Source organism: Monodon monoceros, unplaced genomic scaffold (assembly GCF_005190385.1).
Source record: "Monodon monoceros isolate NGI ecotype Baffin Bay Population unplaced genomic scaffold, NGI_Narwhal_1 Super_Scaffold_21, whole genome shotgun sequence".
Taxonomy (NCBI): Eukaryota; Metazoa; Chordata; class Mammalia; order Artiodactyla; family Monodontidae; genus Monodon; species Monodon monoceros.
In genome coordinates, this window is record NW_021703778.1 from 4,411,371 (window position 1) to 4,427,491 (window position 16,121).

The 16,121-nt window shown below is 36.9% G+C and overlaps 1 protein-coding gene across 4 annotated transcripts in view; it reads right to left on the reverse strand.

The window, feature by feature from the left end:
* Positions 1–1,878: 1,878 nt before the first annotated feature.
* The window catches only part of SLC39A12 (solute carrier family 39 member 12), a 69,679-nt gene continuing 55,436 nt past the window's right edge, over positions 1,879–16,121 (reverse strand). The window contains exon 12 of one of the 4 annotated variants that reach the window (XM_029238801.1): positions 1,879–2,469. In XM_029238801.1, coding sequence (XP_029094634.1) covers positions 2,341–2,469 — 129 coding nt within the window. In that variant the 3' untranslated portion in view covers positions 1,879–2,340. The remainder of the gene's footprint in view (positions 2,470–16,121) is intronic. The other 3 variants (XM_029238799.1, XM_029238802.1, XM_029238800.1) reach the window with 3 other exon arrangements.

The window sequence follows — 16,121 nt, forward strand, 5'->3', positions numbered from 1 at the left end:
TCTAGATTAGCAGATGCAAACGAGTGTCTATAGGATGGGTAAACAAGGTCCTACTGTACAGCACAGGGAACTATACTCAATACCCTGTGATAAACCATCATGGAAAAGGATATGAAAAAGAATACATATATGTATAACTGAGTCACTTCGCTGTGCAGCAGAAATTAACACAACATGGTAACTCAACTAGACTTCAATAAAATTTAAAAAGAAATTAAACCCACTCTAACTTGAAGGTTACAGAGTAGCTCACATCAAGATGTTTAATTTAGGGGCTTCCCTGGTGGCGCAGTGGTTGAGAGTCCGCCTGCCGATGCAGGGGACATGGGTTCGTGCCCTGGTCTGGGAAGATCCTACATGCCGCAGAGCGGCTGGGCCCGTGAGCCATGGCCGCTGAGCCTGCGCGTCCGGAGCCTGTGCTCCGCAACGGGAGAGGCCACAGCAGTGAGAGGCCCGCGTACCGCAAAAAAAAAAAAAAAAAAAAGATGTTTAATTTAGCCAAGCCCCAAACTACTCTAAACTTGAACTGGGAACAAACTCATCCATCAGAGTTTTTCTAACTAAACTGGCTTAAGTTAAGGCTTCACGCCCAAATCAGAACGTGCTCATAGAAACCCAAACACGGTTGGTGCCAGGTGCTTCTTTTGCTAACCTCCACACCACGTCGACCTGTACAAAGCGGTTTTGTTCAGCTACATATTATCCTCCAAAAAAAGGACGACAAAGCTCTACGTGTCGGGGCCGCTTACCTTTCAAGGCGGAGATGAATAAAAGTGCTACCTGCGAACTCTTCATCCGGTAACTCCCGCGACTGAACCGACGCTCACAAGCAAGGTGGAAAGAGCAGGGGCCTTCAACCTAGGAACTCAGGTCTAGTGTGAGGCTTGTCGGGCGTTAATCAACTTAATGGGGCAAGAGTCGTGCGCCTGCTCTTTCCTGACGCCAGGTGTGTCTGATCTCCATCACGCCAGTGAAGCTCGGGCGGGGGGCGGGGCATCCAACCAGCAGCATCAGCATCACCTGGAAGCAGTTCAAAATCAAGCCCCGCCGCAGACTTACAGCCTCAGAAACTCTAGGGACGAAGCCCAGCAGTCTACACTGTGAAACACCCTCCATCGGTCCTAAGGTCTGCCGAAGCCAGAGCACTATTGCATTACGTCATGATGCTCCCTTAAATGAAGCTCTAACGACAACTGAAGGAGAAACCCCCCTCATTCTGAAATCAAAGAAAGGTTGAAGAAGATTGTGTTTGGGTGCACGTGGCAAAGACTCTCTACTGGTAAGTGAGGAAGTAGGAGAGATGTATTTGATGCAGCGCCATGAGTCATTCTGGCAGTAAAATGGGCTTTTTTCCCTTGTCAAGATATCTCATTAAAAAATAAGAAAAATAGTAGGCATCTGTTTCCCAAGAAAAATGACTAAAGCCAGAGTTATTTTCTATTTTAATGATTTTGCTAGGTTATCAGGAATGTTGCTTGTACATTTCATGACCTTACCTACTTAAATAATGTTTAGGGTTCTATATTTCCTCAGAAAGAGCATAAAAATATGTTTCGCTTAGTAATATTATTCTCATCAACACACTCTGTTAAATCTGTGACACTTTACGCATTAAATCTACCGCCCGACTCAAGTTTTATGTTAAAATTGTTTGAATTTCACCTTTTGTTTACAGTTCTCTTTGCCGAGAACAGATTTCCTTTGCTGCTTATAGAGAAGAGTGCTCACACAGTAGCCTTTAAAATTCCCAAGTTTGCTCATTTATGAGCATTTCTTAGCCAGTGGGTCACACTTTCAGGTGAACTATTCTATATTGGTTTTTTTTTTTTTTTTAGCGTTAAGAATCTGACATCCAGTAACAGAAGGTAATACAAACCATCACGTTAAAACAAGACTTTATTACATTTGTTTGTAATTTAGTTTGCTTATGGTTTATAATCTCACATACACACAAAAAATATATTATTGACATCAAAGAAGTTACAGCAGATTTTAACCCAACAGACGTTTGTCCACTTCAAATACTACAAACAAACATCCTTTACTAGGGAAAAAATATTTTTTGGAAGTTTACTAGAATTAATTTAGAGCGTATGAGTTACTAAAAAGGTGTGAGTTCCATCACAGTGTTGGAAACTAACAACAAAAATTCAATTAAGTACAACCTGACATTTATACACTATAGAAACAAAATTGCATTATAAAATCAATAAGTTAATGAACTAAAAGACACACTTCACCTAAGATAAAAATATTTAATTTATAAATCACTATAGAATACAACAAAAGAAACAAAATAATGCCATTGAAATTGATTTTTGAAGGATTTTGAGACTCAACTTATATTTTAATATTTTGTTCATATATAGCCAAGAGTAAGAGGGAAAGCCAACCTAGGGTCAGTCCAAAGTTCTGCAGGAGAAACATCAACCACGGTCGCTGTGTTTGAACATGAGTCATTTCAGGAAGCTAAAAAAAGAATAAAAAACCAGAATAAGATCCAGATATATTCACTGCTGGGAAAAGTTTGGTGGGAAAACATGAGAGACTCTGTTATTCAGAACTTAATAACCTTTCAAATTCCCCAAACAGTTACAAAATGTTTAATACCTACTCTTACCAAAATTCTAAAACATTAGATAAATTAAGCCACTTGATTGTGGTTAGAAGGATCTTAGTGATACCAGAAATCTTAAAATGACAGAGCTATCAACTGAAAGCAAACCCAACTCTTATTTTTATTTTTGGAAAATGCTTAAATGTGCAATAGATAATAAATGAAAGGTATCATTTTTGATCGTTCTGTTAGGTTTATGAAGTTGCTAAATTCACTGGCTATTACGAAACATATACTTGTTTCTTTTCAAAATGATGACCAAGGTCTTCCTGACCTTTGGAACAATAAAGGCATCATCTCCTAAGGCTATGTTTTATTCTCAGAGAGAGAAATGGCAAAATCACTTTATGTTTGTGAAATGCCGTATGCCATTTAGAGGGAAACGTTCACTCAAGCATCTGTGTGAAATGCCTCAATGTGTTTGTCTCACATTCTTTCGAATCCCTCACCCTGAGAAGGTCAGAGTGAGTATCTCTCTCTCATGACAGTCAATTCTACTGGAGCACAGGCTCAGGTCAACATGGTTTGGAGACTGAACTCCACCTTGGCACTGCTGACATTTGGGGCTAGAGAATTCTTTGTTGTGGGAGTTCTCCTATGTATTGAAGGATGTTTTGCAGCACCCCTGATTTCTATCCACTAGATGTCAGTTGTACGTCTGCCCCTAGTCATGACAACCAAGAATGTCTCCAGACATTGTCAAATGTCCCCTGGGGGCTAAAAATCACCTCTGATTGAGAACTACTGGATTCTTTTACCTAGCAAGAGAAAGGTCAAACATAAAAAATATGCAAGGGCTTTAGATTTATGGCAGTGGAAAACAGGCTGACGTATTTTTTCATGCCTGTATGGGAGCATCCGGTATATATATACCTTTTCAGATTCTTTTCCCTTATAGGTTATTACAAAATATTGAGTAGAGTTCCCTGTGATATGCAGTAGGCCCTGTTGATTATCTATTTTATATATAGTCGTGTGTACATGTTAATCCCAAACTCCTAATTTATCCCTCCCGCCACCTCCCTTTCCTGGTTGGTAACCGTAAGTTTGTTTTCTATATCTGTGAGTCTCTTTCTGTTTCGTAAATAAGTTCCTTTGTATCATTTTTTTAGATTCCACATATAAGTCATATCATATGGTATTTGTCTTTCTTTGTCTGGCTTACTTGACTTCGTATGATAATCTCTAGGTCCATCCATATTGCTGCAAATGGTATCCCTTGCTTTTTTTTTTAATCAAAATAATTGGCTCTGTGATAACGTGCCATCCATTCAGGGGTACCTTCTAGCAGCTCACCTTTCCCTCGAGGCCTTTCAGGATGCTCTGGCAGAAGGTCTTATGTAACATTTGCTTTCATTTACATCCATTTTATCATGCCCTTTCTTATATCTTTCCCCCTCTCCTGTTTACTCCTCATAACCCTGTAAGAGGTAAAATTATTAACTCCTTTCAGTTATGAGGAAACACTGGCTCAAGGAGGATGATGACTTATCCAAAGGCACACAGACATGATGTCAGAACCAAGACAAGGAGCCAGGTCATCTCATTATTGTAGAGGATATACAAACACCTACAAAGACCAGCTTTCTATCTGAAATTCACCTCTGTCTATTATGGCCAATACATCTCTAACTAATTAGAAAAAAATAGAAAATGCAAACACTAAAAATGTCCAATTAGGCATAAACTAACCATTGCATGTGATAAAAATATGTAGTAGAATATACAGATATCACACTGCCTTTGTCATAAAAGACATCACATTACTGATTCTGTTTTTAAGGCAGACAATATGCACTGGAAAAAAAGCTATAATAGACTAACTTTGTACACCTATAGAAATAGACAAACAATGAAAATCAACATTTCAAAACACTTTAAGGAGATTCTCACCCTGATATGGAAGCTTTGATCTTAATTTGGGTGGCCTGTCTGAACTTCCCATGTCCATGTGGTTTGGTAAGAAAACCCAGCTAAGCTTACTTTTGAGACAATACTTGGCCCTCTTTTGGATGACTATGGATGATATGTGAACCGTAATATCTCTTGGGTACATACCAAAATACCAGAGAGTTCTGAAGAAAGTCTTTCCAAAAGATACAAACATAAAATGCCAAAGCTCAGACCACATCTGATCACAGTATTTCACTTGCTCCAAATCTACCCACATTTAAAAAAATTTTTTATTTAAATTTTATTTATTTATCTTTGGCTGCATTGGGTCTTCATTGCTGCATGTGGGCTTTCTCTAGTTGCGGCGAGCGGGGGCAACTCTTCATTGTGTGCAGGCTTCTAGTTGCGGTGGCTTCTCTTGTTGAGGAGCACAGGCTCTAGGCACGCAGCCTTCAGTAGTTGTGGCACACGGGCTCAATAGTTGTGGCTCACAGGCTCTAGAGCGCAGGCTCAGTAGTTGTGGTGCATGGGTTTCATTGCTCCACAACATGTGGGATCTTCCCGGACCAGGGCTTGAACCCGTGTCCCCTGCATTGGCAGGTGGATTCTTAACCACTGCACCACCAGGGAAGTCCTACTCACATTTTTAAAATAATTTCAGTTAGCAAATTTTGAAGGAAAATAAAGGTCCATGTGAATTAATTTTCAAGAGTATTTATTGTTCTTTTCTTCTTTTTAAAATGTCCAACAAGAGGTTAAATGCCACCATTTTTCCCTGGCTTTCAAGTGAGAAAAGTCCCCTTTTCCTCTAGGGCAATTAAATTCTGTTATTGAACAGTTTTACAGATGTTGATTTATACCCTAAGACCAGAGGGGTGAAATGATGGATAGAGTGTGTTAACATTGAAGTAAAATGTAGAAAAAAAAGATGAGAAATGTTAGTAAAACAGCCTTGCCCAGAGATACCACTAGGAGAAATGTTCTTTAGATTCCTTCCAGATATTCGGAAACCTTGAAGTAGAAAGTCCTTCCTTTTTAACCTCCATGCTTGGCAAGTTCCTCAAGTCAGATCAGTGAATGTCAAGATATGATAGTCAAGGTGTTGTAATTTTCTGGAAGATAATCTTGAACTAAGATGCAACTCTTTAACATACCACTAAGTTCTTTTTTTAAATTTTCAATCAGGCACAGGAAAGAAATTCCCTGAGATGCGCAAAGTCCACATATTGACGGTGATTTTTCTACAGATAATTGTCCTTGCAAGTTCTATTAACTAACTCAGAGGTAGTTATGATGGTGAACTGCTGACTGGGATTTCTGAACATTTTAGAAAGTGATAGTAAATAAATGTTTTACACTTGAGTCCATCCCGATAATTGTATCCTTAGTCAAACTGAAGCTTTAAAATGAATGTTCACAGAGAAGCTAGAACACATCAGGAAGGAAAGTGGATAAATACTAATATCATGTACCATGTAGTAATTATAGACTAGGGAGGACTTGTCACAAAAAAAGGGTGGTCTGTAGAATATCCTCTGAAACTAAGATTCTGTCTCTCCTTCTTGTACATCTAAGGTTCACACTCCCAGGCCATACAAAGACTTCTCTGTCCATTTCCGTTGGTATTCTGAAAATGCTTCCTTGTTGGTGTCATTAAAGATCAATTACTGGATTTTGCAACATTTACCTTCATTATGGTTCATAAATGTACATGCTAAAAAAGAAATCTCAGTGTCCAATATTTCTATTGATATAATACACTAAAAATTTCAAAGGCCTTTCATTACTAACAATGTACAATTCAAATATAGAAGTTCAACATTCATTTGTTGAAGACACTTGGCGATATCTCTTATGAAGGTAAAATTGTAATGCAAATATTTTTCCCCTCTCAGGAACCCATAGCTCTTGGCGTCACCAACTTTCAAGAGAAATGATGTGTTTCTCCATTCATGAAGCACAACTAACAACTGGTTTATACCATCTTCTCTTCAGAGGGACCTTAAAACCCGTCGTGCACACGGAGTCGGGTATATATTTGCCTTTGGTAAGAAGAACCATGCTTATTCCTAAGAAATATGACGAGGAGAAAAACCTCAGAAGCCTTTCTGTAGGGTGTCCTAATAATGTTTAAACTCTTTAGGGGCACATATGCAATGGGTTGGTCTGTCACATTTGTAAATGGCTTAATTTTGTCCTTGCAGAAGAGTCACTTCTAAAAACAAAATGGAAACTTGTTAATGGAAGTCACCATTTGGTTGGCAAATCTGCAATGATCTGTTTGCATGTGCAACTGTATACTTAATAGTTGTGTCACCTACAAATGGGCACTTGCCATCTACCTCTAAGGATTAAATTATGAGCCGCTGCACCTTCTGACCTTCAACACCTCCTGAAAGGAGTTCAGGGTGGAGATCAGAAATGAGGTGCTCTGCGCTCTGGAAAAAACTGGCAGAACAGGTCTTCAGATAATTAGATATTTTCAGGAGATGAATTTATGAGCCCAAATCTTGCATCTCCTCATATCTAGGAAAAACACTAAAATCCTTCATGCTGACATCTGCTCCTCGTGACTAGCTGATCACGAGATTAGCAGAAACCTTCTGCAAAAAATATGTGCTTGATTGCATGTACTCCCCCTTCACTAACACCACATATATACTGACCTTCCCCCCTACCTCTTTGAAGCAGTTTCTCAGAGCTATCTGAAATGCTGTCTCCCGGGCTATAGTCCTCATTTTGCCCCGATAAAACTTAACTCACAGCTCTCACGTTGTGCATTTTTTTTCCCGTCAACAGTTGAATATCAAAGACTTCTGGATTCTGGTATGGCATGTAAGGAGATTACAAGTCACCAATTCATCCTAACAAGTGAAAAACTGAACAAACTCAAAGATTAACCAGCCTTCTTAGATATGTCAGAGAAGTGAGGCCACAGGGCAAACTGCTGGCCTACATATTGAAAGACAAGAAGACCCAGAGAATCACAATTTACTGTAGCAGAAACCACAAGCAGGAACTTTTGTAGGAACCAGTGCCAGGGTAGGGAAACTGGAGCTGTAACTGATGGATCGTTAGAGGCTGAGTGTAGACAAGCCTAAGCGTTAAAAGCTTCAGGGGGAACCAGTCTTAGGGAGGCCTTCCACCCACACACTTTTGTGAATTTTACTGAGAGGAGCTCTACCAGATTCTCACAGTGAATATTGGAGAAAAATGCCGTCAAGCTTCCAGACTTCAGAGCAAGGAAAGTTATCAGGGAAAAAGATGGGCATTAGATAAGGAAAAAAGAGTCAATGCTCCAAGAAGACATATCAATCCTTAATGTGTATGCACCTAACTACAGCATGTCAAAATACATGAGGCAAAAACTGATAAAACTGAAAGAAGCACTAGATGGATCCACTATTACAGTTGGAGACTTTAGTGCGCCTCTTTCAGAAACGGACAGATCCAGGAGGCAGAATATCAGTAAGATCAAAGTGGAACTAAAGAGCTGGACCATCAATCAGCTGGATAAAATTGACATCTACAGACCACTCCATCCAATCACAGCAGAACACACATTCTTCTCAAGCTCACATGGAACATTCACCAAGACAGACCACATTCTGGGCCATAACACTTAATAAACTTAGAAGAATAGGAATCATACAATGTCTGATCTCAGATCACAATGGAATTAAACTAGAAATTAATGACAGAAAAATAGCTGGAAAAATCCCCAAATACTGAAGATTAAACAACACAGTTCTAAATAACATGAGTCAAGAGGAAATCTCAGGAGAAATTAATATTTTGACCTAGGTGAAAATGAAAATCAACTTATCAAAATTAGTGGGATTCAGTGAACATAGTGAATAGAGGGAAATTTATGATTGAATGTATATGTTAGAAAAAAAGAAAGATCTAAAATCAATAATCTAAGCTTCCAATTTAGGAAACTAGAAGAAGAATAGCAAATTAAATCCAAAGAAAGAAGAAGAAAAGAAATAATAAAAATTACAGCAGAAATCAATGAAATTGAAAACAGGAAATCAATAGAGAAAAATCGACAAAACCAGAAGTTGATTCCATGAAAAGAGCAATAAAACGGATTAGCCTCTTCCAGGCTAACTAAGAAATAAAGACAGAAGACACAAATTACCAATATCAGAAATGAAAGAGGGGACATCACTAATAAATCCATGGACAATAAAAGGATAATAAAGGAATATTATGAATAACTCTATGCCCACAAATTTGATAACCTAGACGAAATATACAAATGCCTTGAAAGACACAATCTGCTAAAACTAACACAAAAGGAAATAGACCATCTGAATAGGCCTACTTCTATTAAAGAAATAGAATCAATAATTAACAACCTTCCAAAGCACTAGACCCAGATGTATTCACTGGTGAATTCTATCAAATATTTAATGAAGAAATTGTGTCAGTTCTCTACAATCTCTTCCCAAAGAAAGAAGCAAAGGAAATACTTTCTAATTCATTCTAAGAGGCCAGAGTTGTCTTAACACCAAAACCAGACAGAGATATTACAAGAAAAGAAAAATAGAGAGCAATATTTCTCATGAACAGAGTTGTAAAAATCCTCAACAAAATATTAGCAACTCAAATCCAACAATGTGTAAGAAGAATTATACACCACAAAAAAGTGGGATTCACCCCAGGCATATACAAGCCTGGTTTAACATTCAAAAATCAATTAATGTAATCTACATTCCAATATCAACAGGCTAAAGGAAAATCACACGATCCTATCTATAGATGCATACAAAGCATTGACAAAATTCAACACCCATTTATGATAAAAACTCCCAGTAAACTAGGAATAGAAGGAAATTTCCTCAAACTCACTATGAACATCTATAAAAAGCTTACAGCTAACTTCTCACTCAATGGTGAGAAACTCAAAGCTTTCCCATAAGAACAGACACAAAGCAAGGATGTCCCCTCCCACCACTGCTTTTCAACATCGTATTGGAAGTCCTAGCAAATGCAGTAAGAGAAGAAAAGGAAATAAAAGGTAAAGAGATTGGGAAGGTGAAAATAAGACTGTGTTTATTTGTACTTGACATGATCATCTATGTAGAAAATCCAAAAGAACCAACAGCAAAGCTCCTGGAACTATTAAATGCTTATATCAAGGTTACAGAATACAAAGTTAATATACAAGAGTCAATTGCTTTTCTATTTACCAGGAATGAACAAGTGGAGTTTGAATTAAAAATATATTACCATTTATATTAGTACCCAAAATGAAATACTCAGGTATAAATCTAACCAAATATGTGCAAGATCTATATGAGGAAAACTATAAAGCTCAAACAAAAGATGTCAAGGAAAAACTGAATGGAGAGATATTGCATGTTTATGAATAGGAAGACTCAATATTGTCAAGATGTCAGATCTTCACAACTTGATCTACAGATTCAATGCAATCCAAATCAAAATAAAAATCCCAGCAAGTTATTTTGTGGATATTGACAAACTGATTCTAAAGTTTATATGGAGAGGCAGAAGACACAGAATAGCCTACACAATATTGAAGGAGAAGAATAAAGTTGGAGAAGAACGTCAAGACTTACTATAAAGGTACAGTAGACAAACAGATCAATGGAACAGAGTAGAGAGCTTAGAAATAGACCCACATAAATATAGTCAACTGATCTTTGACAGAAGAGCAAAAGTAATAAAATGGAACAAAGTCTTTTAAACAAATGGTGTTGGAACTATTGGATATGCACATGCAAAAAAAATGAATCTATACACAGAACTTTCATAAAAATTAAATCAAGATGAATCACAGATTTAAATGAAAAACAAAATTATAAAACTACTGGAAGATAATATAGGTGAAACCTAGATGTCTTTGGGTTTGGTAATGCCTTTTTAGATACAACATCAAAAACATGCTCCATGAACGAACTCACTGACAAGCTGAAGTTCATTTAAATTAAAAACTTCTTCTCTTGATAACATCAAGAGAATGAAAAGATAAGCCAGAGACTGGGAGAAAATATTTGTAAAAGACACATCTAATAAAAGACTGTTTAAAATATACAAAGAACGCTTAAAATTCAACAATAAGAAAACAAACAACCCAATATTTAAAATGGGCAAAAGAGCTGAAAAGACACCTCCTCCAAGGAGGCAGAAGGTATATCGATGGCAAATAATCATATGAAAAGATGTTAAACATCATATGACTTCAGGAAATTCCAGATTAAAATGGCAATGAGATACTACTGCACACCTATTCGAATGGCCTAGATCCAAAAAACGGACACCACCAAATACTGGCAAAGATCTGAAGCAACAGGAACTCTCATTCATCGCTGGTGGGAATGCAAAATGGTACAGCCACTTTGGAAGACATTTGGCATACTTTCTGCAGAACTAAACATTCTCTTATCGTTAAGATCCAGAAATCGCATTCCTCAGTATTTACCCAAATATTCTGGAAACTTATGTTAATAGAAAAACTTGCACATGGATGTTTACAGCAGTTTTATTCATAATTTCCAAAACTTGGAAGTAACCAAGGCATCCTTCAGTAGGCAGATGGATAGGTAAACGGTGGTACATCCAGACAACTGAATATTATTCAAAGCTTAAAAAAAAAAAAAGCTATCAAGACATGGGGAAAATGTAAATGTATATTACTAAGTGAAATAACAGGCAAAACTATGGAAACAGTAAAAAGATTAGTGGTTGCCAGGAGTTAACGGAAAGGGAGGGATGAATAGGAGGATCACAGAGGATTTTTAGGGCAGGGAAACTATTCTGTCTGATACTACAGTGGTGGAATACATGTCATTTGTCAGAACCCATAGAATGTACAACACCAAGCACGAATGCTAATGATGTATCAGTGTAGTTTCATCAATTGTCACAAACATATTATTACTGTGGTGTGGGATGTTCATAGTGGCGGAAGGTGTGTATGTGGGAGTCAGATGTCATGTGGGAATTTTCTGTAGTTTCTACTCAATACTGCCATGAACCTAAAACTGCTGTAAACAATAAAGTTTATTAATTTAAAAAATCCATTTCCTAGTTACACTAACCACATTTCAAGCACTCAGCATAGTCACATGTGGGTGTGGCCACCATCTTAGACCATGCACAGAAAAAAATTTTTTTTTATTATCTAAGCCCAGTGTAAATTAAAGAAACGCTCAGCATGGCCTATAGGCTTACTGGGAGAAACATTATAACGGTTATGGATCATCTGGTATTGATTATGGATCTAATGATATTTCTTCTGTTCCACCTATACCTTCCTATTTTCTAAGAGTAAAAATAGAAAAAAATGAGAAGGAAAAACTAAAGAATATTTTGAGTTACTGGATTGTTTGGTGGCTACAGCCAAACTACAGAGTGCCATTTCAAAGTCTTTTATTTATACTCAGAACAGGAAGATATTTTTCCAAGTATTTTCCATAGTCTCAAACACTAATACACTTAGATTTTTTAAAATCATCACTGCTATGAAGAGCCACTGGGATAGCTCTATGTTGTCTAGCACATGAGAAAAATTAACTTTTGAATATTCACCCACTCACATATTTATAACAATGTTAATTTTTCAGTTTTTCTCTTGACTTTTGAAGGGTCGTTTGATGATTGTTCATTGGTAACATGTTGTCTAAAAAATGATTACAAAGAGACATGTAGGAGTTCTGTTAAATAGAGGTAGATAGATTACTGTTTTTAATGACACCCCAAAAGTTCATCCAGTGTTTGCAAAACCTAATAACTCAGTCTGTATAATCTTTTGTCTATGCACTGTCTCCAAGAAAATTTTCTGAAGATGTTATCCATGAGATCACAACTTGCTGAAAAAACTAGTAAAGCAGAAAGACTATTTTGCCTTTATGAATCCAAGAGATAGATGCACTGCTCTTGTCTGTCTGTCTTCTCCCTTGTGTTGGCTGAACAACTTACTTGTGTTAGTAAGTATTCCACCATAGACACAATCACATTACCTTTTTGCTTTTCTTTCAGATTGTGGCTCTTCATAGCAGTGATCATCTCATACATTCAATAAACTTTGATGAATTGTAAACAACCTATGTTACTCCTGATGAGCAAACAAGATTGTATTTGGCATTCACTGTCACAAACTTCACAAAAACAGGGAAGTTGCTCTAGTGAATGAAAAAAAATCAGACGAGGATCAAATTTGTCATTCAGTCCTCAGCAAGAATTTAGGAAAATATCATCCTTTCTAACTTTGAAAAGCAATAGAGATTTCTTTTATTTACTTATTGTCATCAACATAGGTTTATCTATTCATGCAACTTAAAACTGAGGAAGAAGAGAAAACAGTGGATAGAATTGCAGCAGATTTCTGTTTCAGTGAGCTTAAAAAACAAAAGAAGAGAAATGGGCTTATGTGATTAATGATGGAACCCTTTTGACTTGTAAATGTCTTTAACTTACACAATTTTATTCACCAAAGAATTACATTAAAAAATTACTGTTTATGAAACATGTCTTTCCTAAGCAAAAATTTGTTACCCAGTACTAATATATACTTTTTTACTCTCGAACTTTTAAAATACAATTGAGGGCTTCCCTGGTGGCGCAGTGGTTGAGAGTCCGCCTGCCGATGCAGGGGACACGGGTTCGTGACCCGGTCCGGGAAGATCCCACATGCCACGGAGCAGCTAGGCCCGTGAGCCATGGCTGCTGAGCCTGTGCGTCCGGAGCCTGTGCTCCGCAACGGGAGAGGCCACAACAGTGACAGGCCTGCGTACCGAAAAAATAAAAAAATAAATAAAATACAATTGAAAAATTCAGCAAAGTTGTAACATACAAAACCAACACACAAAAATCCATTGTGCTTCTCTATCCAAACAATGAACAATCTGAAGAGGAGGGATATTAAGGAAACAATTCCATTTGCAACAGTACTGAAAAGAATAAAATACTTAGAAATAAACTTAACCAAGAAGGCACAAATAAAGGGAATGACATCTCATGTTCATGGACTGGAAGACTTAATATTGTTAAGGTATCACTACTAGGTAAAGTAATCTACAGATTTAATGCAATTCCTATGAAAATACTAATGACTTTTTTTTTTTTTTTTTTTGCAGAAACAGAAAAATCCATCCTAAAATTCATATAAATCTCTAGGGACACCAAATAGTAAAAACAATCTTGAAAAAGAACAAATTTAGAGGTCTTGCACTGCCTGATTTCAAAATTTACTACAAACCTACAATAATCAAAAGAGTGTTGTCTTGGCATGAAGACAGACATACAGGTGAATAAAATACAATAGAGAGCCCAGAAATATATTCTTGCATACACAGCCAATTGATTTTCAACAAGAGTGCCAAGACAACTTGATGGGGCAAGAACAGTCCTTTGAACGAATGGGGAAAACTGGATATCCACACACAAAAGAATGAAGCTGGACTCCTACCTTACACCATATACAAAAATTAACCCAGAATGAATCAAAGACCTAAATGTAAGAACTAAAACTATAAAACTCTCAGAAGAAAACATAGGGGGAAATCTTTGTAACACTGGATTTGGCAGTGATTTCTTGGATATGTCACTAAAAGCTTAGGCAACACAAGAGAAACAAGTTTGACTTCATCAAAATTTAAAACTTTTATGCAACAAAGGACATTACAGAGTGAAAAGGTAATCCATGGAATGGAGAAAATATTTGCAAATCATGTATCTGATAAAGGGTTAATATCCAGAACATATAAAGAACTCCTATAACTCACAACCAAAAAACAAACAACCCAATTACAAAATGAGCAAGTGACTTGAATAGACATTCTTCCAAAGAGAAGATATACAAATGGCCAATAAGCACATGAAGAGACGCTTAACATCACTAATCATTAGGGAAATGCAAATGAAAACCACAATAAGATACCACTTCACACCCATTAGGATCACTATTATCAAAATAACAGAAAATAACAAGTGTTGGTGAGGATGTGGAGAAACTGGAACGCTGACTACCACTGGTAGAAATGTAAAATGGTGCGGATACTATGGAAAACAGTATGGCAGTTTCTAAAATAATTAAAAATAGAATTATCATATGATTTAGCAACTCCATTTTTGGATATATACACAAAAGAATTGAAGCAAGGACTCAAACAGATATTTATACACCCCTGTTCATAGCAGCATTATTCACAATAGTCAAAAGGTGAAAGCAAGCCAAGTATCCACTGATAGATAAATGGATAAACAAAATGTGATGTACATACAATGGAATATCATTCAACATTAAAAAGGAAGGAAGCTCTGACACATGCTATGACACAGATGAGCCTTGAAGATATTATGTGAGGTGAACTCAGCCAATCACAAAAGGACAAATACTGCATGATTCCACTAATGTGAGGTACCTACAGTAAATGGTCAAATTCATAGAGAAGAAAGCAGAATGGTGGTTACCAGGGGCTGGGCGTAGGGGTGTACTGTTGTTTAATGAGTATGGAGTTTCAGTATGAAAAGATTTTTTAAGTTCTGGAGATGGATGGCGATGAAGGTTGCAGAGCAACGAGAATGTACTTAATGCCATTGAACTGTACACCTAAAATGGTTAGAATGGCAAATTTTATGTTATGAATATTTTACCACAATGAACGCACACACGTTCACTCACTCCAAGGTTTCAAAAACTTTGATTAATTCTTTAGCTCTTTAGTTTACTGTAATATTACAATAAGTAGCATCTAGATTACATCTAAGAAAATATATGGTAGGAAGAGGTGTCATTTACTAAGGTTTTATTGCATTCACTTTGTACTGAGAAACATGAAGTTCTGGGTTATGTTTAGATCTCCAAGTCCCAGAGCATAAAATGTCATGTTATGAATGTTTTTGTCCCCTCTCAAAATTCATATGTTGAAACCCTACCCCCAAATGTGATGGTATTAGGAGGTGGGGCCTTTGGGACATAATTAGGATTTGATGAGGTCATGAGAACAGAGCCCACGTGAATAGAATTAGTGCCCTCAACACAAATTACTATGTTGAGCCAACAATATCCTGAAATTGGGAGATTTGTTCCCACTGACACGAGTCCTGTTTCGAATTTAGGTCTTTTAAAATTAGTAGCTATGTTTGTAAAACAACTTAATACAGTAGCTTTAACTTTCCTTACCAAGCAAGAAAGCAAGGGCCACAGCTCTCAGTGTGTCTGAGATCACCAAACTGGAGGCTTATAAGGTTCTTTTTAAAAATTCAGCATTAGATATTTTATTTGTTAAATATTCAAATACAAGATATTATAGGTTTCTGCCTTCTCAATGGTATTCATGAAAGCCATTTGCCACAGAAGATAAATGAAAATTTCTCTTTTGAAAACTGAGTTGTAAGACAAAGACCATATCATTGTCACATATAATTCAGAGAGACAAAGATATTACCCGTTTTTAACTTGTATTTAACTATTCACTTCTCCATTTTTTTCCTTAGGGGAAGCACTTAAGTTAGACAAACTCTTAATTGTATAGCTCAGAAAAGAGAGTCATCAGTCAGCTGTAATATTTTCCTGAGAAATGGATTGCTTTGGAAGATGTGTGTGTGTGTGCACGCATGCACGTGTGGTCTGAGAAAC